Raw genomic sequence first — 27496 nt, forward strand, 5'->3', positions numbered from 1 at the left:
GGGGGGGAAGAAGAGGGGAGGGGGGGAAGAAGAGGGGAGGGGGGGAAGAAGAGGGGAGGGGGGGAAGAAGAGGGGAGGGGGGGAAGAAGAGGGGAGGGGGGGAAGAAGAGGGGAGGGGGGGAAGAAGAGGGGGAGGGGGGGAAGAAGAGGGGAGGGGGGGAAGAAGAGGGGAGGGGGGGAAGAAGAGGGGAGGGGGGGAAGAAGAGGGGAGGGGGGGAAGAAGAGGGGAGGGGGGGAAGAAGAGGGGAGGGGGGGAAGAAGAGGGGAGGGGGGGAAGAAGAGGGGAGGGGGGGAAGAAGAGGGGAGGGGGGGAAGAAGAGGGGAGGGGGGGAAGAAGAGGGGAGGGGGGGAAGAAGAGGGGAGGGGGGGAAGAAGAGGGGAGGGGGGAAGAAGAGGGGAGGGGGGGAAGAAGAGGGGAGGGGGGGAAGAAGAGGGGAGGGGGGGAAGAAGAGGGGAGGGGGGGAAGAAGAGGGGGAGGGGGGGAAGAAGAGGGGAGGGGGGGAAGAAGAGGGGAGGGGGGAAGAGAGGGGGGGGGCGGGATGAGTGAAAGACGGGTTCGTAAGACAGGTAGACAAGTGATCGGAGCAATTTAAAGCGGATAAATGGGAGTTAATACATTTTGCTGGAAAAACAATGAATAGGGGTTTTCAGTCAATGAAAAGACACTTTTAGGTGTGGCTAAACCGAGCCCTATGGGCTCAAATACAAACTTCCTGAAGTTGCGCGTGCAAGGAGATAAATAGGGGCAATGAGTTCAAGAGTAAATAAGTAATGATAAATTCATACAGAAGTGATTCAGTCACAGTTAAGATTACTGTGTGCAATTTTGGGTGCCACATTATAGAAAGAACATTAAAGCCAAAACAACATATTTCATCACTGAGGATGGGAAACTATAGTTGAGGACAGCCTTGAGAAGCAGGGGTGAGGAGTTGATTTAAGAATTGAAGAGGTTTAAAAAAAAAAACGATATGTTTGATAGTGAAAAGGGAAAGACAATTTCCTCTGGTTGATGAGTTTGATGATGAATCAATGAAAATGATCACCAAGAGAATTGTCCAATATAAAGCTGGCATGGCTACACCACTTTAACCACATGCACTATCATTGGGAGTTCCTCGAAACGAGGATGAGTTGCTTCGACGCCGAGGACGGATTGAGTTCACAGGTGTTTCAATTATATTCCGGATCCCGAACTACATCCTGAAGGGTGGAAGGCGCCTGTGCATGTTTTTTTTTGAGCATGTGGTGGCCATTGCACCCCAGCCACCACACGGGCTTGACAGAGCTAGGTCTTGGTCTAGTGGCAAGGATTAACCAAGCCGACTGGAGACCAGCTCTGCTGCACGGACCTAGTGCATGCACAATCACAGTGTAGTCTGGCCCGTGCTGCCCCATGGTCCTCGCCTCTTCTGGGCCCCGATCACATCCCTCTACAAACTCTTGCCGCTCCTTCGCCCTGACCTCGCTGCTCCTGCTGTACCTGCCCGTACTGCAATCAGCAGTCACCCTCCTGCAGCAGCACATGCTGCTCCCTGAAGTGACATGCCACCACACGCTGCTCCCTCTAATGGCCCCAGCCTGCTTATGGCACTAACGTTAGTAGTAAACATCATACACACAATTACAATTGGCCACATGTGGCTAATGTACTGGACAACACTGGGTTAGGAGAAATGTCTTTACACAGTAATCTGCAGCTGGGTTACCATAAAGGATCAGTACATTCTTTTGAAAAACTGAAACATTTGACCCAATTTTGGCCTCGAATAGCACTAAAGTTATAAAAATTATTTTGAAACTTTAACAAAGGTTGAATCTAATCTGACCCAACAGTAACACCTTTCTATAATAAATACTACATTGCCTGGAACACCTGCTCCAATCTCTTTTCAGCCACCCAACTATGCTGCATCCTACCAAAAAACAGTAATCAAGAACAAAAAGACAACATTTCAGCATCTGATGTTTTAAATACATAATAGTAATCATGCATAAGCTTTATATACATCTCAAATCAATAATGTATTAAACTCTCAAAATTTCAAATCTCCCTCTTAAATGTGACTATTTCTTCCCTTTTACATTACAAATAGACACCAGTGGGATTCATTTAGTGTTTTCACATCGGTAAATTTTTTTGCCAGTGGTATTTTAAAATAAATGGATTAGCAGTATTAAAATAACAGGAATTTATGAAAACATGTTAGCCAGTGCTAAGAACAGAACAAATTAAACCCATTGGAGTAGTCATCATGCAATCCGATTCACAAACTATAAAAGCAAAGCCTAAAGTACCAGGTGACAAACATTTGAAGACTTAGTCGTTAACTACATTAGGTTCTAGTGTTTCTTATGTTCTCAGAAATTAAAAAGTCTCAGTTCATCACTAAATAAAATACATGGAACAAGATAAGGCCATTCATAGAAAATAGGAAACATAGAAAATAGGTGCAGGAGTAGGCCATTCGGCCCTTCGAGCTGATCAAGCACATTTCTTTCACAACCAGTTCCATTGTAGACTACCCAACACATAAAATCTCTGAAGGAAGTGTTCCAAGAGATTCTCCTACCCTCAAAAGCAAAGAAAACCCTAACCTGACTTCCTTAGCATGACATCTTCATCACGAACATGTTCTATAACCTTTGATCATTTACAGCCGTGGCTAAGTTAGGGGTTGTGAGGGAACCCTGGCCTCGGAGTCAGAAGGTAGTGGGTTAACACTCACTCCAGGGACTGGAGCACAAAATCTAGGCTGACACTCCAGTACAGCACTGAGGAAGTTCTGCACTGTCGGAGGCGCCGTCTTCTGGATAAGACTTTAAACCACCCACTCTCAGGTGAACGAAGAAGAGCAAGGGAGTTATCCCCGGTGTCCTGGCCAGTATTTATCCCTCAATCAACATCACTAAAAACAAAAGATTATCTGGTCATTATCACATTACTGTTTGTGCGAGCTTGCTATGCACAAGTTGGCTGACATGTTTCCTACATTCTAACAGTGACTACACTTCAAAAGTACTTCATTAGCTATAAAGCGCTTTGGGACATGCGGTGGTCCTAAAAGGCACTATATAAGTAGGACCGATAGAAGGACTTGGATTTATATAGTGCTTTTCACCACCACCGGACATGTCAAAGCGCTTTATAGCCAATGAAGTACTTTTGGAGGGTAGTCACTGTTGTGGTTGCTTTTCTTCGAAATAGTGCCATGGGATCTTTTACATCCACTTGAGAGCAGACAGGGCCTCGGTTTAACGTCTCATCTGAAAGACAGCACCTCTTAACAATGCAGCACTCAATCAGTAGTACACTGGAATGTCAACTTAGATTTTTTTTGTGCTCAAGTCCCTGGAGTGGGTCTTTGAACCCACAACCTTCTGACTCAGAGGCGAGAGTGCTACCCACTGAGCCACAGCTGACACTGTTAGCTTGGAGAGTTAATTGTACAGTTAGTTTTAGCTGGGAGTTTATTCCATGATTGTTTACAGAATGGTGTTACACTCCTCTTTCATATTATTGTAGATTTCGTAGAACATAAGAACATAAGAAATAGGAAAAGTAGGAGGCCATACGGCCCCTCGAGCCTGCTCCGCCATTCAATAAGATCATGGCTGATCTGATCATGGACTCAGCTCCACTTCCCTGCCCGCTCCCCATAACCCCTTATCATTTAAGAAACTGGCTATTTCTGTCTTAAATTTATTCAATGTCCCAGCTTCCACAGCTCTCCGAGGCAGCAAATTCCACAGATTTACAACACAAAGAAATTTCTCCTCATCTCTGTTTTAAATGCGTGGCCCCTTATTCTAAGATCATACCCTTGAGTTCTAGTCTCCCCCATCAGTGGAAATATCCTCTCTGCATCCACCTTGTCAAACCCCCTCATAATCTTATATGTTTCGATAAAATCACCTCTCATTCTTTTGAACTCCAATGAGTAGAGGCCCAACCTACGCAACCTTTCTTCACAAGTCAACATCCTCATCCCCGGAACCAACCTAGTGAACCTTCTCTGAACCGCCTCCAAAGCAAGAATATCCTTTCGTAAATATGGAAACCAAAACTACACGCAGTATTCCAGGTGTGGCCTCACCAATACCTTTATACAGCTGTAGCAAGACTTCCCTGCTTTTATACTCCATCCCCTTTGCAATAAAGGCCAAGATACCATTGGCCTTCCTGATCACTTGCTGTACCTGCATACTATCCTTTTGTGTTTCATGCACAAGTACCCCCAGGTCACATTGTACTTTGCAATCTTTCTCCATTTAAATAATAACTTGTTCTTTGATTTTGTCTGCCAAAGTGCATGACCTCACACTTTGACATTATACTCCAAATTTTTGCCCACTCACTTAGCCTGTGTATCCTTTTGCAGATTTTTTTGTGTCCTCCTCACACATTGCTTTTCCTCCCATCTTTGTATCATCAGCAAACTTGGCTATGTTACACTCAGTCCCTTCTTCCAAGTCGTTAATATAGATTGTAAATAGTTGGGGTCCCAGCACTGATCCCTGCGGCACCCCACTAGTTACTGGTTGCCAACCAGAGAATGAACCATTTTATCCCGATTCTCTGTTCCCTGTTAGTTAGCCAATCTTCTATCCTCATGTATTACCCCCAACCCCATGAACTTTTATCTTGTGCAGTAACCTTTTATGTGGCACCTTGTCAAATGCCTTCTGGAAGTCCAAATACTCCACATCCACTGGTTCCCCTTTATCCACCCTGTTTGTTACATCCTCAAATATACTTGTTTTGGAGGCAGTTCAGAGAAGGTTCACTAGGTTGATTCCGGAGAAGAGGGTGTTGACTTATGAGGAAGGGTTGAGTAGGTTCGGCCTCTACTCATTGGAATTCAGAAGAATGAGAGGTGATCTTAATGAAACGTATAAGATTATGAGGTGGTTTGACAAGGTGGATGCAGAGAGGATGTTTCCACTGATGGGGGAAGACTAGAACTAGAGGGCATGATCTTAGAATAAGGGGCCGCCCATTTAAAACTGAGATGAGGAGAAATTTCTTGTGTCAAAAGGGTTGTGCATCTGTGGAATTCGCTGCCTCAGAGAGCTGTGGAAGCTGGGACATTGAATAAATTTAAGACAGAAATAGATAGTTTCTTAAACGATAAGGGAATAAGGGGTTATGGGGAGCAGGCAAGGAAGTGGAGCTGAGTCCATGATCGGATCAGCCACGATCGTATTAAATGGCGGAGCAGGCTCGAGGGGTCATATGGCCTACTCCTGTTCTTATTCTTATGTTCTTAGATGCATCACACTGCTAAGAGTTCACTTTGCCACCAAACAATTGATCAGGGGACTCTCAAAATTCTTGCTGCTAAATTTTATGCTTAAGATTTCTTTGCAGATATAGCAACAGTTTTGACAATCCGCATATTGAAATGTTTGCAAAAATTTAAATCTAATTGCTAATTTTCTCCACTGAAGTCACTGGGATGTGGAATAATTTAAGTGGCAGTCTTTCATTATTACTAAAATGTCAGTGCAATGAAGGCAGATACATTAGGTACTGGAAATACCTCAAAAGTTTGTAGAAACACAAGTACGTTTAAACTATAAAAAAATTGTATTTATATAGTGTATTTTATGACTTTACAGCCAATTATGTACTTTTGAAGTGTAATCACTGTTGTAATGCAGCACCATCGGAGCAGGCCGGGGAGTGGAAGGAGCAGCATGGCGGCATACCACTCCAGGGAGCAGTACGTACTGGAGCAGGAGAGCAACGGCAGTGAAGAGGGATGTCATCAAGATCCAGGTCGGTGATTGGAGCGTGGGCAGGTACAGCAGGAGCGGCGAGGTCGGGCAAAGGAGCGGTAGGAGTTCGTAGAGGAATGTGATTGTGGCCCAGGAGAGGCGAGGGCCCAGGGGCAGCACGGACCAGCCCACACTGCGATATGTGTGCGCACTAGGTCCATGCAGCAGAGCTGGTCTCCAGTCGTCTTGGTTAATCCTTGCCACTGGACCAAGACCTAGCTCTGTCAAACCCATATGGTGGCTGGTGTGCAACGGTCACCACACATTTTTTTTTAAAATCCAAGTACAGGCATCTTCCACCCTTCAAGATTTAGTTCGGGACCTGGAATTTTAGGTCCTTCATTGAAACACCTGTGACCTTTTTGACGTGGAAGTCATCCTCGATTCGAGGGATTGTCCATGATGATGATGACTTACACGGTGAAAACTCTCTTTGAAACAAACTATATGGTTGGCAGATTAAACTACGTCTACATCATCAGCTACTGGTTTCTGAATTAAAGGAATTGCGACTCCTTTACGATTTAAAGGGGCGGCCGCTGTAGAACGAGTGCGAACATGGATGCGGAATGAGTAAAAAGGTTTTCTCTGTCCGGACGAATCCAATTATAAGGGATACACATACATGAAATATATTTAAAAATACATGCCACAATGTCAAGGGTTACATATAATTAAACCAGATTTGCAGCCATGCAGCTCGTGTATGAAACGATTAGTGAAATGCGGGGATTCTGGCCTAGCCTGGCCGGTACTTTAAGAAGGGGGAGGTTTACTGTAAATAACATGAGGCCCAGGCCGGAGAGACTCGCGTTCAACACACCACCTGCAGCCGGGCCGGCCACGGAAACACCGCCGCCTCACAGCAGACACTCCGGCCCTCCGCTCAGGGCCCCTAAGGGGAGGAGGAGGAGGGCGGGTTATATACTCACCGAGAGCACGCTCATCCGGATCGGGGCCTCCAGCAGACACGCCATCTTCAGCCGCAGGCAGAGCTGCCCGAGCCTGGCCGGGCCCGGCACCGCACTTTCCACACCCGCACAATAAACCGCGCGGCCCTCACATGGCACACTTCACACCGCGCCCGGCGGCCGGCCGGCCGCTTTATTTGTTTTGTTTCGTCGTTTTTTTCCCCAAAAAACTCTCGCACCAAATTTATCGAAAGTGAGGCTTTGAATTATTTATATTTACCTTATCCATTAGCAGCAGATTCGGATAAACTGCAAATTATTGCTTGGAGACTTTTTTTGTACAATTGTACTTTTTTGTGGTAATATACATCTATTTGCGATGATTTGCAGATCGGTTTTTGTTTAGTTATTGTCTCTCTCCCTCTCCTCTCTTTCTTTGCTCTGGTTGAAAGTGTTGAATGTTGCGGCGCGCCGTGCACTGAGTTTACTTGAATGGGGAGGGGTGGGGGGCGGCGCATGCGCCGTGCAGGGAGGGAGCAGCGCAGGCGCTGTGCTCGGGAAGGAGTGGCGCAGGCGCAGGCACATGCGCTGTGCTGGGGAAGGAGTGGGAGAGGCACATGCGCTGTGCTGGGGAGGGAGCAGCGCCTGCGCTGTGCTGGGAAAGGAGTGGGAGAGGCACATGCGCCGTGTGCGCCGAGCTGGCGGTTGGTCAAGTTGGGTCGGGTCGGGACCGGGTGATTGCGCGTCTTGTCGCTGCCACGCTCGGCGGGTCGGGCGGAGCTCCCAGCAGTCGGTGGCGTACCGAATGCCAGCAGGTAATGAGCGGCAGATTGAAGCTCCGGCTACGCGTCAGTGCAGTTACTGTGGCCTTGGGCCTGAGGAGCCGCTTCTTCAGTTCCGGCCGCCCGACATTATCCGTGATCCAAGAGGCGCCTTAACCCTCCCCCCAATAAGAGGTAGAAGCGCATATGGCAGCACAGGCTGTCCCCAGTAGTCAAATAGCCCACCTCTAGGCTCACACGTGATGAATCATGGCCACCAGTGATTTATTGGAGGGTGATTGCTGGGTAAGGTTGCACAAAGGCTCAACACCCTCAGGAGTGGAGGACATTTTTTTTAATAATGTAAAAGAGCTGCTGTGTTTAATTTTAGATCTAACAGTAGCTTTTTATTTAGTTATACATCTCCGTGGACACTCCTTGTAAATCTCACTCCTAACATCTCCCTGATTTTAACAGCCCTGAAAATAATATGTTGTGTTTAAATTTCTGGTTCTGGCCTCTGGTTCTGATCATAAATCTGACTTATAACGTTCCCCTGTCAGCAGCTCTGGGTGTACAAGTGCCACCTGGTTGTGTGTCTGTTCTATTGGTAATGATAGACAGATGTTTTTGTAAAGTTGCTCTGAAGACGGTGAACTCCAGTGATTTTATTTTTGTGAAATGTTTATTTATAAATAACTAGAATTGTTTCTAATGATGTTTTGACAGGATCACAAACTTCATTCTGTTTCTGCATTTTGTGTTTCTTTTTGCTTGGAAAGTCAGGACAGAAAAATTTAATTTCACTGAAAGTTATCCCATGCTCTTTGCTCTAATTATAAGCTAGACCATTGGATCAGACTCATCACACAGAATTTTACATCCTGTGCCAAGATTTTTTTCCATTTACATTGTCCGCTTGTAACTTTCAATCATTCTTAACAAATGTTTTTTAACTTTTAAAAATCTGGCTTGCGATGATTCATCCAGCATGTCGCTGAACCAAACACATGAGCTGGGTTGCTGCTCCGATCTCTTTCTGCAGTTTGCTAATCTCTGCTAGGTTGTGTGCTGCAATTGGCTTAAGTTTCTGTGGGTTAGGGAGAAGATAATTGGCATAGGTATCTGCTCCTGATTGCCATTAAATTACTCCTGCTGGACATGTTCTGAGGAATGACGTTCTTGCTATTGAGGGAGTGCAGCGAAGGTTCACCAGACTGATTCCTGGGATGGCTGGACTGACATATGAGGAGAGAGACTGGATCAACTGGGCCTTTATACACTGGAGTTTAGAAGGATGAGAGGGGATCTCATAGAAACATATAAGATTCTTATGGGACTGGACAGGTTAGATGCGGGAAGAATGTCCTTGATGTTGGGGAAGTCCAGAACCAGGGGATACAGTCTTAGGATAAGGGGTAGGACTGAGATGAGGAGAAACTTCTTCACTGAGAGTTGTTAACCTGTGGAATTCCCTACCGCAGAGAGTTGTTGATGCCAGTTCATTGGATATATTCAAGAGGGAATTAGATATGGCCCTTACGGCTAAAGGGATCAAGGAGTATGGAGAGAAAGCAGGAAAGGGGTACTGAGGGAATGATCGGCCATGATCTTATTGAATGGTGGTGCAGACTCGAAGGGCTGAATGGCCTACTCCTGCACCTATTTTCTATGTTTCTATGTGTGAATGCATGGATGCCAAACAAGAACAATCAGGCTTGGTTATGAACCCCACCGTGGTCAAATAGCTGGTTCACGTGAATAATTGCTATTAAGGCTTGGCACTGGAGAGTGATAGCCCCCAGTGAATTCTTTCCAATAATGCTTTTAGTAGGGATGAGATTTTCAGAACTTTTTAAAAAGAAGTTGAACGGGCAGCTATATTTGTTTATTTTGACTATATATCAATTTTTAGAATTGGGTAATCAGTCAATTAAGTCCAGGGCTGGCTTAACTCAAGTGATGGATTCAGTGAATCTATTATATTATAAGGTCCTTGCTACAGATAACCAGGAATGAAAATTGCAGCTTGCTCAACCCACCCATGTTCAAATAGCAAGCTTGGTGAGGTAGCAGGAGTTCTATTGCACTTGAAATTAATATGAATTAATTTTTATTTATTATGACTTTTTTGGACACAAACACAAGATATTTGTGCATAGTTCCTGGAAGGTAAGTTGGGTAAAATTCTAGTTTTTCTTCCTTGCACCTTTTTACAGCTACTGCAATGACTATTTCACGTTTGTGAGTTGACCATCCCAATTGGACAGGTTTTCTTACAGGATGTTGGTGTTCAGTCACGCTTCGCCTGTGACTAGCTACACAAAATGTAGCCCTGTTTGAATATTGTAACTTGTCTTTCTGAAGTATGTCTATCAAACTTGTATACAAGTATCGATTAACTCATTTAGTAGAGATGCTGGTGTGTTATCTACCTGGATTTGAAGTCTCAAAACTGGATCTAAAAACATATAATTTGAAGTAATGGCTCTAAAGTAGCTGAGTTACCATTTAGAGATGCAGTTTGAGTATTATTTAAATCATTTCCCATGCTTTGAAATATCATTAACTGTACAGGAATGTTAAATTCTCACCCCTCTTCCCTCCCCACCCCCTAAGTTTACAGATCTATAAATTGTATTTTATTCCTGGTTTTTAGGATTTATTTACTTGCATTTTATTTCATTAACAAATGATTGTGTTATTTTTTACAGCATGTAATTGAGACATATACCTGCATGTCTTCTACTTATTTATGATCTGTAGGACTAGGCTTGTATTGCTATTTTTTAATTCTGGTTAGTTAAGCTATTAGTGAAGATTGAGTTAGTTATACCTGTACTTTGTTTTAATAGCTTAGTTCAGAATCCAGGCTGAATAGAGCACTAACAGTTGTACATATTTCACTGTCTGAATTTAAGCAGTCATATCTTAACACCCAATTCCATTTTCAAATAGCCTTTTAAGATTACATTTATAACTGCATACTGTTTTTGAGTCTCTTAATTAACTATTTATTCAACAACCTGCAAGAAAAGACTTAAAGCTGTATTAAATATATATAATATATGTATGTATGTATATTTCTTTAAGTTTAACTTCAGTAATTAATGAATATTGCCCTTTCTTTAATTTCAGAGTCAATGGTAGTTTAATTGGGTCAGTAAATAGCACCCAGGAAGGGAAATTGCTCATAAAGACACCCAGCTCATCGGAACTTGTAGTGCAAGCTGTTACACACTGTTACAATGAAGGTAGCAGTAGAAGGTTGCTGCCATGGTGAACTGGACAAAATCTATGAGAGTATTCAGTTTTTAGAGAAAAAGGACAATGTTAAGGTGGACCTCTTGTTGTGCTGTGGAGATTTTCAAGCAGTCAGGAATGAAGCTGACATGAATTCCATGGCTGTCCCCATTAAATACAGACACATGCAAACTTTCTACAAGTAAGTAGATGTTCAAGGTCATTCTTTTATATCACAAGTTCTGTTTCTTTGTCCTTTTCTAAACTGAACTCTCATTAATTGTTTATAAATTAAGATTGAGTCCCACCTTTTAAGCTGCTCTGTTCCAATGTTTCCTGTAGTGAGCATTTGCATTAATTTCTGTTTGTAATGTAAAACTTGTTTATCCATCGAGAGTTTTTATACCTGATGGAAAAATGTAACGAACCAGCAAAATGTTATCACTTTTGTTTCTTAACTTTGTTGTATAAAATATATTGTTGGTGAGAGGGGAGCGACCTGTCAAAAGCCCAGCGGGAGATCGAGAGCCAGCGGCAGTTGGTGAGAGGGGAGCGACCTGTCAAAAGCCCAGCGGGAGATCGAGAGCCAGCGGCAGTTGGTGAGAGGGGAGCGACCTGTCAAAAGCCCAGCGGGAGATCGAGCCAGCGGCAGTTGGTGAGAGGGGAGCGACCTGTCAAAAGCCCAGCGGGAGATCGAGCCAGCGGCAGTTGGTGAGAGGGGAGCGACCTATCAAAAGCCCAGCGGGAGATCGAGCCAGCGGCAGTTGGTGAGAGGGGAGCGACCTATCAAAAGCCCAGCGGGAGATCGAGCCAGCGGCAGTTGGTGAGAGGGGAGCGACCTATCAAAAGCCCAGCGGGAGATCGAGCCAGCGGCAGTTGGTGAGAGGGGAGCGACCTATCAAAAGCCCAGCGGGAGATCGAGCCAGCGGCAGTTGGTGAGAGGGGAGCGACCTATCAAAAGCATACCGGTGCAGCTACAGCGGGAGAGAAAGCAAAATAGAAGTAGAAAGTAATCAAAAAGTGACGTCACAGCCAATGGGGTAAGTGATTGGCTGGTGTTGGGTGAGTAGCTTTTCTTTTATTTTTTATATCAGTAAGTGAACTATAACATTGTTATTACCAATTTAAGGGTATCTAAGGTTAAGACATGGCAGGAGAGCTCAGTCATGTGATATGCTCCTCCTGTACCATGTGGGAACTCGGGGACACTTCCGGTGTCCCTGACGACTACGTGTGTGGGAAGTGTATCCGCCTCGAGCTCTTGACGGTCCGCGTTGCAGAATTGGAGCTGAAGGTGGATTCACTCTGGAGCATCCACGATGCTGAGAATGACGTGAGTATCACGTGTAGTGAGTTGGTCTTACCGCAGGAGAAGGGTCCACAGCCAGATATGGAATGGAAGACCAACAGGAAGAGCAGTGCAAGAAAGATAGTGCAGGAGTCCCCTGTGGTCATCCCCCTGCAAAACAGATACACTGCTTTGAGTACTGTTGGGGAGGATGACTCATCAGGGGAGGGCAGCAGCAGCCAAGTTCATGGCACCGTAGGTGGCTCTGCTGCAAAGGAGGGCAGGAAAAAGAGTGGGAGCGCGATAGTGATAGGGGATTCGATGGTGAGGGGAATAGATAGGCGTTTCTGCGGACGCAACCGAGACTCCAGGATGGTATGTTGCCTCCCTGGTGCAAGGGTCAAGGATGTCTCGGAGCGGGTGCAGGACATTCTGAAATGGGAGGGAGAACAGCCAGTTGTCGTGGTGCACATTGGTACCAACGACATAGGTAAAAAAAGGGATGAGGTCCTACGAAAAGAATTTAAGGAGCTAGGAGCTAAATTAAAAAGTAGGACCTCAAAAGTAGTAATCTCGGGATTGCTACCAGTGCCACGTGCTAGTCAGAGTAGGAATCGCAGGATAGCGCAGATGAATACATGGCTTGAGCAGTGGTGCAGCAGGGAGGGATTCAAATTCTTGGGGCATTGGAACCGGTTCTGGGGGAGGTGGGACCAGTACAAACCGGACGGTCTGCACCTGGGCAGGTCCGGAACCAATGTCCTAGGGGGAGTGTTTGCTAGTGCTGTTGGGGAGGAGTTAAACTAATATTGCAGGGGGATGGGAACCTATACAGGGAGACAGAGGGAGACAAAAAGGAAGCAAAAGCAAAAGACAGAAAGGAGATGAGGAAAAGTGGAGGGCAGAGAAACCCAAGGCAAAGAACAAAAAGGGCCACTGTACAGCAAAATTCTAAAAGGACAAAGGGTGTTAAAAAAACAAGCCTGAAGGCTTTGTGTCTTAATGCAAGGAGTATCCGCAATAAGGTGGATGAATTAATTGTGCAAATAGATGTTAACAAATATGATGTGATTGGGATTACGGAGACGTGGCTCCAGGATGATCAGGGCTGGGAACTCAACATCCAGGGGTATTCAACATTCAGGAAGGATAGAATAAAAGGAAAAGGAGGTGGGGTAGCATTACTGGTTAAAGAGGAGATTAATGCAATAGTTAGGAAAGACATTAGCTTGGATGATGTGGAATCTATATGGGTGGAGCTGCAGAACACTAAAGGGCAAAAATCGTTAGTGGGAGTTGTGTACAGACCTCCAAACAGTAGTAGTGATGTTGGGGAGGGCATCAAACAGGAAATTAGGAGTGCATGCAATAAAGGTGCAGCAGTTATAATGGGTGACTTTAATATGCACATAGATTGGGCTAGCCAAACTGGAAGCAATACGGTGGAGGAGGATTTCCTGGAATGCATAAGGGATGGTTTTCTAGACCAATATGTCGAGGAACCAACTAGGGGGGAGGCCATCTTAGACTGGGTGTTGTGTAATGAGAGAGGATTAATTAGCAATCTCATTGTGCGAGGCCCCTTGGGGAAGAGTGACCATAATATGGTGGAATTCTGCATTAGGATGGAGAATGAAACAGTTAATTCAGAGACCATGGTCCAGAACTTAAAGAAGGGTAACTTTGAAGGTATGAGGCATGAATTGGCTAAGATAGATTGGCTAATGATACTTAAGGGGTTGACTGTGGATGGGCAATGGCAGACATTTAGAGAACGCATGGATGAATTACAACAATTGTACATTCCTGTCTGGCGTAAAAATAAAAAAGGGAAGGTGGCTCAACCGTGGCTATCTAGGGAAATCAGGGATAGTATTAAAGCCAAGGAAGTGGCATACAAATTGGCCAGAAATAGCAGCGAACCTGAGGACTGGGAGAAATTTAGAACTCAGCAGAGGAGGACAAAGGGTTTGATTAGGGCAGGGAAAATGGAGTACGAGAAGAAGCTTGCAGGGAACATTAAGGCGGATTGCAAAAGTTTCTATAGGTATGTAAAGAGAAAGAGGTTAGTAAAAACAAACGTAGGTCCCCTGCAGTCAGAATCAGGGGAAGTCATAACGGGGAACAAAGAAATGGCAGACCAATTGAACAAGTACTTTGGTTCAGTATTCACTAAGGAGGACACAAACAACCTTCCGGATATAAAAGTGGTCAGAGGGTCTATTAAAGAGGAGGAACTGAGGGAAATCTTTATTAGTCGGGAAATTGTGTTGGGGAAATTGATGGGATTGAAGGCCGATAAATCCCCAGGGCCTGATGGACTGCATCCCAGAGTACTTAAGGAGGTGGCCTTGGAAATAGCGGATGCATTGACAGTCATTTTCCAACATTCCATTGACTCTGGATCAGTTCCTATCGAGTGGAGGGTAGCCAATGTAACCCCACTTTTTAAAAAAGGAGGGAGAGAGAAAACAGGGAATTATAGACCGGTCAGCCTGACCTCAGTAGTGGGTAAAATGATGGAATCAATTATTAAGGATGTCATAGCAGCGCATTTGGAAAATGGTGACATGATAGGTCCAAGTCAGCATGGATTTGTAAAAGGGAGATCATGCTTGACAAATCTTCTGGAATTTTTTGAGGATGTTTCCAATAAAGTGGACAAAGGAGTACCAGTTGATGTGGTATATTTGGACTTTCAGAAGGCTTTCGACAAGGTCCCACACAGGAGATTAATGTGCAAAGTTAAAGCACATGGGATTGGGGGTAGTGTGCTGACGTGGATTGAGAACTGGTTGTCAGACAGGAAGCAAAGAGTAGGAGTAAATGGGTACTTTTCGGAATGGCAGGCAGTGACTAGTGGGGTACCGCAGGGTTCTGTGCTGGGGCCCCAGCTGTTTACATTATACATTAATGATTTAGACGAAGGGATTAAATGTAGTATCTCCAAATTTGCGGATGACACTAAGTTGGGTGGCAGTGTGAGCTGCGAGGAGGATGCTATGAGGCTACAGAGTGACTTGGATAGGTTAGGTGAGTGGGCAAATGCGTGGCAGATGAAGTATAATGTGGATAAATGTGAGGTTATCCACTTTGGTGGTAAAAACAGAGAGACAGACTATTATCTGAATGGTGACAGATTAGGAAAAGGGAAGGTGCAACGAGACCTGGGTGTCATGGTACATCAGTCATTGAAGGTTGGCATGCAGGTACAGCAGGCGGTTAAGAAAGCAAATGGCATGTTGGCCTTCATAGCGAGGGGATTTGAGTACAGGGGCAGGGAGGTGTTGCTACAGTTGTACAGGGCCTTGGTGAGGCCACACCTGGAGTATTGTGTACAGTTTTGGTCTCCTAACTTGAGGAAGGACATACTTGCTGTTGAGGGAGTGCAGCGAAGATTCACCAGACTGATTCCCGGGATGGTGGGACTGACCTATCAAGAAAGACTGAATCAACTGGGCTTGTATTCACTGGAGTTCAGAAGAGTGAGAGGGGACCTCATAGAAACGTTTAAAATTCTGACGGGTTTGGACAGGTTGGATGCAGGAAGAATGTTCCCAATGTTGGGGAAGTCCAGAACCAGGGGTCACAGTCTAAGGATAAGGGGTAAGCCATTTAGGACCGAGATAAGGAGAAACTTCTTCACCCAGAGAGTGGTGAACCTGTGGAATTCTCTACCACAGGAAGTAGTTGAGGCCAATTCACTAAATATATTCAAAAGGGAGTTAGATGAAGTCCTTAGTACTCGGGGGATCAAGGGGTATGGCGTGAAAGCAGGAAGTGGGTACTGAAGTTTCATGTTCAGCCATGAACTCGTTGAATGGCGGTGCAGGCTAGAAGGGCTGAATGGCCTGCTCCTGCACCTATTTTCTATGTTTCTATGTTTGTAAAATTAAACGGTGTTGCATTGTTAAATGTAGATATTACTCTGGAGAAAAGAAAGCCTCGGTTCTCACCATCTTCATAGGAGGCAATCACGAAGCTTCTAATCATTTACAGGAGTTACCATATGGAGGATGGGTGGCACCAAACATTTACTACCTAGGTATTAAACTATTGAAGTTTTTATACAATATATCAATATATTGCAACAAATCTAGGCTTTGAGCCCAATGTTTTATCTGATAATATTCCAATTAATTGTTTCCTAATTTTAGCTAAGATATGATCATATTGTACTTTCTTTGAAAAGATGGAAGCAAGATTATTTTTAAGGATCGGTAAATCACAGAGTAATGTCCTCAACTTTAAATTGTTGTCTATAATTTTTTTAATAACCTGTTCATGCTGAGAACTTTAGTCTCTCAAAAGTAACTTTGCTTTTGAAATTATGTTTAAAAATGTGCATTTATAAATAAAAGCAGGTTTAAAATTAGCTTTAAATTGTGAGCCGACAAAAGTCTAGGTGATGTACTCCAAGTATTTTGCATGTGGTGGGAGGGTTAGGAAGAATAACAATACTGTCTGCATCATCTAAGATTTGACAACAAGCTATGCAGAGCCAATGTGAATGTATAGTCCCTTTTACTTTATATTAATTATACTGCCTAAAAAGGCAAGGAATTTGAATATGACAGTGGCAATGATTTGAGATAACTAGCTAATATTTATTTTTCTTGTAACAAGGTATGAATAATAAAGGTTGTGGTGGGATGCTGCAGCTTTAACGGCCTCACCTTTAAACTGTGCCTGAAAATGTGAATGTAACGAGTGCTTCCCAGAAACAGTAACAAATTTGTTATTTGTTTCTAGGGTATGCTGGCGTGGTGAAGTACCGTGGTGTACGTATAGGAGGACTCTCTGGTATTTTTAAGCCACACGACTACAGAAAAGGTAAATTGATGTAACTTGCTAAAACACAGTTTCCAAATAGTGAATCCAACTAAAAGTTGCTGTGAGCCCATCATTTTTGTGCAAAATAAATGTCTGAAGGCTTAATTACAGAAAGTTATTTTGTACTGAATAATACAGGTTCAAAAATGATGCATTTTTTTTATCTTCTTTATAAATTTGGTGGGAGCGTTAACTCCAATCAATGGAACCAAGTTTAATATAAAATTGATATGAAGTCATGTTACAGATTAATCTGAAATGCATCTCTGACTTTTTTTCCGTGTGATGGGCAACATATTGGGTTTTGTGGAGTATAATAAAGTAATCTAATACATATATTAATTTCTATTAAATTAAAGCTCTATCACGTGTGATTTTCATTGTATCCAGGTCATTTTGAGTATCCACCATACAATGGGCAGACAATACGGAGTGCATATCATGTCAGAAATATTGAAGTCTTCAAACTGAAGCAGGTTAGAAAAATTAGTGCTGTGTATGTCATTACCATGTATTTTGGTCATTTGATCTGTTATTCTGTTACAATATTTATTTACTTATTCCTAGCTTTTAACTTTTTAGTTTACTCTATATAACTTGTTTTACAACAAACTAAGTGTAACCATTTCCTGTAACATCCTTAAATTAGTATAGGAATGTTCTTGTTTGCTAGATGTGGTACAGTTGGTAATACCTTTTGCAAGCATTTCCTGTTCTGTAAGTCTGCAGTTGCCTGACTTACTTCTGGTTACAGGGCTTTTTAATTTTAGCAAGAAATGCATCTGGAATTTATCTTGAGTCTGTCCGGACTTCGGGTTTCAAACCTGCAATCTTCTTTCTTAGTGCCCGAAAGACATTGCTGATTAAATAATTGCCCAAAATAACTGGTGCTCTTTGTGCTAATCGAGGCCAGGGAACAAAGTTCAAGAGTAAATTATTTTATCATATTTTCTAGGTCTTCCCATTTGCCAGTTAAATTGGTAGCTAGATGAATTGACCATGGGCCCCGACTGATTCTGTCTAGTAACCCACTACTAGCAGGAGGTCTAGACCGGCAAAGTGCCTTGACTCACCAGTTTATCTTTATTTTGGTATGGTGGGAGGGTTCCTCAATTCCCATGGAAGAAGTGTCCCACCTCAATATGAGCAAGTCACTCGATAGTCTGGTTCAGATTGTGAATTTGACAAGTGAGGAATCATCAGCATAAACTTGCCTCAAAATCAGCAGTGCCCAACCTTTGGAGCAGGGGGCCAGATCCTTATTGCCATAATCAATGAGTGAGTTGCATAGGATTACGCCAAACTGCAAGCTTCCCATTCATAAGAAATGCAAGCAATTTAATATGTGATATTAAAAGGGTAATAAACCATGTGCCTTCCTTGGTTATTTGTAATATATCTGCATTGCACACCAGCATGTAAAGAAGAAATGAACCACAGGCCTGCTGAACGAGCTCATGGGCTGCATTTGGTCTCAGTCTTGGACCAAGCCATGGAAGACCTTCAAAATAAATGTGCCAAACAAACCTACTTGTTTAACTGCAGTGCTAAAACTGGCTTGACAAATAAAATAAGAAAAAGCTGTTCATCTAACCCAAACACGTTGTAGTCAGTAATTTTCTTTTAAGTACTTTTCTCATTATCGCTCCTCTTTCTTATTTGCAGTTAAAACAACACCTGGACGTCTTCCTGTCGCATGACTGGCCACGAGGTATCTATCACTATGGTAACAAAAAACAACTTCTTAAGATGAAGGCTTTTTTCCGCCCAGAGGTGGAGGCTAATACCTTGGGGAGTCCTGCAGCTACAGAGCTCCTGCAGCACCTCAAACCTTCCTATTGGTTTGCAGCACATCTGCACGTGAAGTTTGCAGCTTTAATGCAGCATCCGGTAAGCAATGAGAGAAGAAAAGTGCAGACTCTGTTTCCTCACACTTTTTTTACTTACATGTTATAGAAAAGAATGATATTTGTTGTTTGCGGTGTGAAACTGGAGAAGCGAGACTGCAGTTGGTGAAAAGCAAATGTGTCTGCTAACAGCAGCCTCTTCATTATCACATTGATTCATTATGAAAATTAGGACATTTAGTGTTTTATTTAGGAGTTTGCTTTTATTCTCAAAATGTGGATTGAGTTTTGTAATTAATGTTTGCACAGAATCTCCAGTAGAAGCAAAATTCTGGAGTTTACCAATATGGCATAAACCGGTTTATTTTCTAGGGCTAATGGAACTCTACAAATACACTTTTTTTTATTGAGGATGGGGAGGAAGCAAGGGTATATGAAATTTGACACATATTTCTCGTACTTAAAAAAAAAAAAATAGATATATGTTTGTCAAGGTTGTTAACTTTCAAAAGGGAATTGGATGTATACTTAAATGGAAAAAAATGCAGGGCTATGGAGAAAGAGCAGGGGAATGGAACTAATTGGATAGCTCTTTCAAACAGCCAGCACAGGCACGAGGGGCCGAATGCCCCCCATCTGTGCTATTCGATTCTATGATACTGGTGGCTATAACCGTTGACAAAAGCAGGGAGGTCCTGCTGCAACTGTACAGGGCATTGGTGAGGCCGCGCCTGGAGTACTGCATGCAGTTTTGGTCACCTTCCTTAAGGACGGATATACTAGCTTTGGATGGGGTACAGAGACGATTCACTAGGCTGATTCCGGAGATGAGGGGGTTACCATATGATGATAGATTGAGTAGACTGGGTCTTTACTCGTTGGAGTTCAGAAGGATGAGGGGTGATCTTATAGAAACATTTAAGATAATGAAAAGGATAGACAAGATAGAGGCAGAGAGGTTGTTTCCACTGGTCGGGGAGACTAGAACTAGGGGGCACAGCCTCAAAATACGGGGGAGCCAATTTAAAATCGAGTTGAGAGGGAATTTCTTCTCCCAGAGGGTTGTGAATCTGTGGAATTCTCTGCTCAAGGAAGCAGTTGAGGCTAGCTCATTGAATGTATTCAAATCACAGATAGATAGATTTTTAACCAATAAGGGAATTAAGGGTTACGGGGAGCGGGCGGGTAAGTGGAGCTGAGTCCACGGCCAGATCAGCCATGATCTTGTTGAATGGCGGAGCAGGTTCGAGGGGTTAGATGGCCTACTCCTGTTCCTAATTCTTTTGTTCTTATGTCAGCCTGCCAAGCAGTACGATTAGGGTGGTATTTTTTAAAGTTTTTTTTCAGGGGAAGAGAGGTAATCACTTTCTCTTTGTTTATCTGTTGGAGGCGATCCTGATGGGTCAAAGGATTACTGTCGCCTGGGCTGATTACAGATTGTTGGGGGGTCTATGGTTTGATCCCTATTCTGGGTTGATTACCTCAACAACCAAAGCAGCAGTGTGGGCACTAGTTAGTTTCATTGTATCCGGGCAATCATACAGTCAGACATCAGATGTGACATGAGATGGGTCAAACAATAATAAAGATTATTACTGATTAAAGATTTTTTCTGAATTCTTGTACTCATTGAGGTAAACGTTGTCAACTTCCATTTCTTCAACATGGCTGATTCCCCTTCCCCTATGTAAAATTGGGAAGGGGAATCAGCCAAGTTCCAACCTGTGAAATTTTAAAAATGAAATAGAACTCCACTCCTGTGAAGACCTGTTACAGATCACTTGCAGAGTAAAACTGCTGCTCAGTCCCAATAATGCGCCTTCACCCAACCTCCAAAAACCAACTCCTGCTGCACTAGTGTGACTTGTAAGCAGTATGTTTACTATTGAGATGCATGGGCGATTGGAACGGGTTAGGAAACCTGAATTGAGGAATGGAAGCAAAGAATGCTATCTTGCTGAGCAGTACCAGTGTAGCCAGCAATCATTTATACTGTGCCCAAGCAAACATTGCAATATGCTTCTTCAGTTTCCTGAAGAGAGATTAAGGTATCCATGCTGGCAATATGTCGAAAGAGGTATTGCAACATAACAGTTCTTCTTACTTGTGTGATCAGGCGATCACTCCAGTTCTCCATATTTTCCAGGACATTTGGGTAGTTTGCCTTGTATAGTTAAGAAATGTCATCTTGATTGCTAAATACTTAATTCCTACAAAATTTGGGAAATTTCTCCTCCCATCGTCATGACCTACGTGTTTGGAGTAATTGATCATGTAGCTATGTTTATCCATAATAATGATTGTCTGAACATGAGTGATTGCACTGCAGTACCTCATTCACATGTACTGTGAGGTGCAGTGTTCCTGACCTGCTTCTATTCTCTTTGGATAATCTCTGGCAGGGGTTCAATGACTGGTGTGAATTGGGGAGAAGGGGAAGAGAGTAGGAGTCCCTTCTTTAGTGTGATAGTGCAGTGATTATGTTACTGAACTAGTAATTCCGAGGCCTGGCCTAGTAATGCAAAGAATGCAAATTCAAATCCCACCATGACTGTTTGAGAATTTGAAATCACTTTTATATATTTTTAAAAAGCTGGTATCAATAAAAGTGACCATGAAGTTGCCGGATTCCCGCTCCTGCACCATTACCTCTGGTGTCCCCCAAGGATCTATTCTTGGCCCCCCCCCTATTTCTCATCCACATGCTGCTCCTTGGTGACATCATCCAAAAACACAGCGGCAGTTTCCACATATACACTGACGACACCCAATTCTACCTCACCACCACCTCTCTCGATCCCTCCACAACCTCTAAATTGTCAGACTGCCTGTCCGACATCCAGTACTGGATGAGCAGAAATTTCCTCCGGTTAAGTATTGGGAAGAACGAAGCCAATGTCCCCACCACAAAATCTGTTCCATAGCCACCGACTCCATCCCTCTCCCTAACAACTGTCTGAGGCTGAACCAGACTGTTCGCAATATTCGTGTCACATTTGACTCCGCGATAAACTTCCAACCATATATCCATGCCATCACTAAAACCGGCTATTTCCACCTCCGGAATATTGCCCGACACCGCCCCTGCCTCAGCTCATCTGTTGCTGAAATTCTCATTCATGCCTTCGTTACCTCTAGGCTTGATTATTCCAACGCAGTCCCGGCCAGCCCCCCACATTCTACCCTTCGTAAACTTGAGGTCATCCAAACCTCTGCTGCCCATGTCCTAACATCAAGTCCCGTTGACCCATCATTGCTGTGCTCGCTGACCTACATTGGCTCCCAGTTAAGCAATGCATTGATTTTAAAATTCTCATCCTTGTTTTCAAATCTCTCCACGGCCTCGCCCCTCCCTATCTCTGTAATCTCCTCCAGCCCCACAACCCCCCCACCAAAAAGATATCGGCGCTCCTCGAATTCTGGCTTCTTGAGCGCCCCAGGTTTTAATCGCTCCAACATCAGTGGCCTTGCCTTCAGCTGTCTAGGCCCTAAGTTCTGGAATTCCCTCCCTAAGCCTCTCCGCCTCTCTTTCCTCCTTTTTAAGACGCTCCTTAAAACCAACCTCTTTGAGCAAGCTTTTGGTCATCTGCTCTAATATCTCCTTATGTGACTCCGTGTCAAATTTTGTTTTATAACGCTCCTGTGAAGCACCTCGGGACGTTTTACTATGTTAAAGGCACTATATTAAATATGTTGTTATAAAAACACAACTGATTCACTAATGTCCTATAGAGAAGGAAACCTGCTGTCCTTACCTGGTCTGGCCTATATGTGACTCCAGTTCCACACCAATGTGGTTGACTCTCAACTTCCCTTTGAAGTGGCCTAACAAGACATTCAGTGGTAGCAAATCGCTATCGGCAGTTCAAGAAGGCAGCCCACCACCGCCATACAGGGCAACTAGGGATGGGCAATAAATGCCGGCCTTGTCAATGACGCACACATTGAGAATTAATTTTTTTTTAGTTAGGCGAATTCAAACCATTGTGTTTACCGAGACCCTGATGAGCAAGGTCCACGGTGTAAGTTTGTTACAAGTATACACTGACCCACCTTAACGTGGTCATTGACCATGGCAGTTTTATTCTAAGTTTTTGGCATTTTTTTACAGAAGAATGATGGTGAACAGCTACCAAAAGCAACAAAGTTTTTGGCTCTGGATAAATGTCTCCCTCACAGAGATTTTCTGCAGGTATTGTACAGCAATGTTATCATTTTGATTAGAAACAAGTATACCAGCACAATGTCTTGTAAATCTTTATTTCTGCTACTTTAAAAGTGTGGTTAAATCCATGGGTTCATTCAGTGTTGTTGGAGAGGATTGAAATAAAATATAATACAGTTGTAAAGATAAATTAGCCTTGTAGAGTAATTGAATAATAAAACCTATTGCTTTCTAAACCTTTAAATAAAAATGTCAGTTGAAGAGAACAATTTTATAGATTGTTTTGCCTTTAGACATTCTAGATGTATCTATTTATCTGCAGCATAGTTTACAATTTTGCTAAACTATATTTGCATTTTCATGCTTTTCTTTTCTTTTTTCCCTTTTTGGCTTTAGATACTGGAAATTGAGCATGACACAAATGCTTCTGATCACCTTGAGTATGATTCCGAATGGCTGGCCATTCTAAAAGCAACAAATGATTTGATTAATGTCACCTCTAAAACATGGAACATGCCAGAACATAACTGTCTGCATGCAAAGTAAGTCTAGCCGATTTGCAGTATTGGAATGAACACATTTTACAATGGGACAAATATTTGTGAAAATCCTGTATTTATGAAATCTACACATTTTAAAGCTGAAAATTTGAGAGTGGTGTAAGAAATGCACATATTCAGAGATGGGAGGCTAGACAAGCATATGAGGGAGAAGGGAATAGAGGATTATGCTGATAGATTTAGATGAGGAAAGACTGCAGGAAGCTCAAGTGGAGCATAAACACCGCCATGGACTGGTTGGGCCGAATGGTCTGTTTCTCTGCTGTATATCCTATGTAATACCCCCGGGTCTTTTTTAAATTGACTCATTGAAATGTAATTAATTAGTTTTCAAGCTTCCCATATTCTGCGTTGTCTGGGAATTATGAGGTGAAGGGTATGTGCATTCCAACACTTTCTACTGTTGTGCATCTTAATCATCGCTGGCATAAAATCATGGCCCTGACGTGTGTACGAACATCTTGCTTAATCCAATATTGGTTTGGTACTCAATATGGACTGTCCCTTACCAACCCACTGCCAATTGAAGGTTGAATTTTTGAGTCCCACCTGAATGCATTTGGCGATATGTGATCACGCAACCTTGGTGTGGTATTTGACCCTGAAATGAGCTTCCGGCCACATACACTTCATAACCATGACCGCCTATTTCCACCTCCGTAACACTTTCCAACTCTGCCCCTGCCTCAGCTCATCTGCTACTGAAACCCTCATCCATGCCTTTGTTACCACTAAACTATTCCAAAGCACTCCTAGCTGGCCTCCCACGTTCTACTCTACGTAAACTTAAGATCATCCAGAACTCTGCTGCCCGTGTCCTAATTCGCACCAAGTCCCACTTACCCATCACCCTTGTGCTCGCTGACCTACATTTGGCTCCCTGTGAAGCAACACCTTGATTTTAAAATTCTTATCCCTGTTTTCAAATCCCTCCATGGCCTCGCCCCTCATGATCTCTGTAATCTTCTCCAGCCTCACAACCCTCCAAGATATCTGCAATCCTCTAATTCTGGCCTCTTGAGCATCCCTGATTTTAATTGCTCATGCCGTTAGCTGCCTAGGCCCTAAGCTCTGGAATTCTCTGCCTAAATCTCTCCGCCTCTACCTCTCTTTGCCCCTTAGACCTACCTCTTTGACCAAGCTTTTGGTCATCTGCCCTAATTTCTCCTTGTGCGGCTCGGTGTCAAATTTTATTTCATAACGCTAAGCCCCTTGGGACGGTTTACTATGTTAAGTGTGCTGTATAAATACAAGTTTGTTTGACAGTTCATTTACTTGTATTTCAAAGGTCTGTATGTGAACACCTTTGTATTACAAGAATAAAGTCCTCTAATTTTCATATTGAGCAAATGTTCAATTAACCCAAGCTGCTAAAAGTACACTTGAGTGTTTAGTTAAGTAAATAGATTTTGTTTTAACCCTTCCACTGCTATTTCTGATTGTATTGTTGTGATATATTTAGTTGTGCTGTCTGTAGGTAATTGTATTGATCACTTCTGTTCTGATGCAGGTGGGACTACAGTGTGTCTGAAGAAGACATTGGGGAACTGATGGAAGAGCAAGGTCATGACCTCCAGATCCCCAGTAACTTTAGCCATACAGTCCCTGTCTATGACCCAGCAAACTCACAGAGATCAAAAGAACCTGTCCATGTGATTAACCCCCAGACAACTGAGTTCTGTGCCACCTTTGGCCTCACTGATCTGAATGCCAAGGTGAAACAGATGGAAGATGAGGGTCTTGTAGAGGGAGAAGATGATGATATGGACAGTGCTGATAACCCAGAGGAGCCAAGTGATTATACCACAGACACTTCTGGACTTTCTTCCTCCATAAATCCAGATGAAATAACACTGGAGGATGATGATGATGATAATGGGGAGCTCAGCACGCATTCCATAGAACCTTCCCCAGACCACCCCTTTATAGACTCAGCGAATTTCTCTGATGTGAGAGAGCTCCCTGATTCTATGATTGTGTCATCCGATGAGACACAGGACTCTGCAAACGAGGAACTGGACAGGTCTGGAGACAGCAGCATGACTGAGGGAGAAGGAAAGAGCACACACACCAAGGCTGTGAAACGAATTAGTAACGAGCATGAGAATGGAAGCAGTGGAATAAAACTAATTAAGAGGCGCAACCAGAGTATATACCACACACAGAGCAATGAGAATGAAGATAATGAATGATTATACATGTAGAAGGGATACTGAACTTCAGAAGCAGCAGCTTCTGTTCACAATGAGATTTTAAGATCGTATTCCAAGTCAGATTCGTGTCAATCAGCATAGGTTTTCGGTTTTAAAAGCTGAACTCCTCTCAGCAAGCATCATTACTGAATATGTCTGATCGGTATGGAAACGATGTAGGAATACACTAAATGTATTTTTACTGTTAAAAATAATAAATTTTATGCATACATTGGTTCTCTAATATGTTAGTTAGTCCAGATAGTGATAGGTGGAGTAGCAAAATAATTTTTTTGTATTGATGTAACATATGCTATCCTTTTTTAAACATAACCCATGCACACACACAGGAAATAGCTAATCAAAGTTGGCACATAATGCAACATTTCCAAAAGCTCAAGTCCCTTTCAGATGAAGTTAATTTGCCTGACAAAAGTTATTTCCCACAAAATTAAAATTTGCACCATTGTTTTGATCTGTCTCCAGGTGCAACTAGCCATTTTATAAGTTTTCTATCTGTTCCTCTTCCCTTCCTCCTCCCCTTCAATATTGACAAGATTCTAAATATCAAACTTGTTTGGTTCATGTAATAGTGAAATCAGTCTACCAAATTTCAAGTAATGTTGACAACATTTCTTGAAACCGTTCTGTTCTGTTTGTAAATGTGGATATTGAAAATAACAGCATTTTCAAAAAATTCCCCTCATTACATTTATCTGGATTTTATTTTCAATCTTCTTCCCTCTTCCGGAGCAGTGATTAGGAGCTGCCATTTTTTTCCTTTAGCCAGGGGATTCTGAAGCCACAACTGCAATGAGTTCAGATCAGCCAACTCGGCAGAGACCAGAGATTAAATCTAGGACCTGACTATTTTATGTGGCTCAGTATCACATTGTAGTTACCCACAAGCCCAGAATATAGAACCTGGTCACAGATGCTGTCTTGTAATGAGACTTTGCTACAAAGTATTCACGATGCATTTTTTTTAAATTGCAGAATGAATACACTGTGAATTTTGTCTGAGGAAAATTAAATTAAATTGCAAATATCACTTGTGTCTCATAGAACCCAATAATTAGATGGGGCACAATTATTAAGTTGGTTTGTTTGCCGATTTTAACAAATTAGAGATTTCTAAAAGTTCTTCCGAGTACAGTACTGATGTCATGACTTTATTTAATCAGTTAATTTACTGGTCCATTGAACAAGGAACCTGATTGCTTTGTGTCCACTGATGGGCACAGCAACTGAGGAGTAATTTTTCCACTTTGAGCTCCGGCAGGGAGCCTCGCTTGCTAGGGGTTTATTTCCGAACTTTGGGTGCACATTGCACGTGAATTTCCAACCATAATGAAGGGATGATTGTATGTAGCAGGCCCAAGTTTCAAATATGTACTCAATAGATGAGACTCCAAACACATTCTGGTCTCTCCACATGGGTAGTATTAGCCTTGGCTGCTAAACCTGCCTTTTTCATCACAACACGCGTCATGTTCTTATTTCATCTTGATCTATTCCCAACAATGTTTTGATGCATGAACAACCACAAGTTTCCTTTTGAGTTCAAAATAGTATGTCATCTCATAATTATCCTTCTCACTTTAATTTCATGTGCTAATTGAAGAACCATTTCATTCATCATAATTGTCCAACTAACTTTCAACATATGTCTAAAGTACTACTGGATTAGCAGTTTAAAATTCCACAATTATCTATGGGTAAAATACTGTAATATATCGCATATGAACAAATCTCAGTATTTTGCATTGTATTTTTCCCCATGTAACTCCCCTCTGTGTCCTATTACCATAGTGCCGTATATACCTACCTTCCTATTTGTACACTAAATATAGACTGAATATCTTCTAAAATGATCTCCATCTAACTTGGAGTCACAGGCCATGATTAAATATAT

The 27496-nt window shown here is 42.9% G+C and overlaps 2 protein-coding genes across 3 annotated transcripts in view; one reads left to right on the forward strand and one right to left on the reverse strand.

The window, feature by feature from the left end:
• Positions 1 to 7200, reverse strand: part of armc8 (armadillo repeat containing 8) — a 143505-nt gene extending 136305 nt beyond the window's left edge. The window contains exon 1 of one of the 2 annotated variants that reach the window (XM_070875954.1): positions 6973 to 7200. In XM_070875954.1, coding sequence (XP_070732055.1) covers positions 6973 to 6981 — 9 coding nt within the window. In that variant the 5' untranslated portion in view covers positions 6982 to 7200. The other variant, XM_070875953.1, reaches the window with a different exon arrangement.
• Positions 7201 to 7350: 150 nt separating this feature from the next.
• dbr1 (debranching RNA lariats 1) lies at positions 7351 to 25813 on the forward strand. The gene is made up of 9 exons (XM_070875955.1): positions 7351 to 7507; positions 10592 to 10898; positions 15905 to 16029; positions 16737 to 16817; positions 17208 to 17293; positions 18483 to 18707; positions 22776 to 22856; positions 23226 to 23371; positions 24900 to 25813. The coding sequence occupies exons 2-9, from the start codon at positions 10702 to 10704 to the stop codon at positions 25579 to 25581; spliced, it is 1623 nt and encodes a 540-aa protein (XP_070732056.1). The 5' UTR covers positions 7351 to 7507; positions 10592 to 10701; the 3' UTR covers positions 25582 to 25813.
• Positions 25814 to 27496: the final 1683 nt, after the last annotated feature.

Source organism: Pristiophorus japonicus, chromosome 3 (genome assembly GCF_044704955.1).
Source record: "Pristiophorus japonicus isolate sPriJap1 chromosome 3, sPriJap1.hap1, whole genome shotgun sequence".
NCBI lineage: Eukaryota > Metazoa > Chordata > Chondrichthyes > Pristiophoridae > Pristiophorus > Pristiophorus japonicus.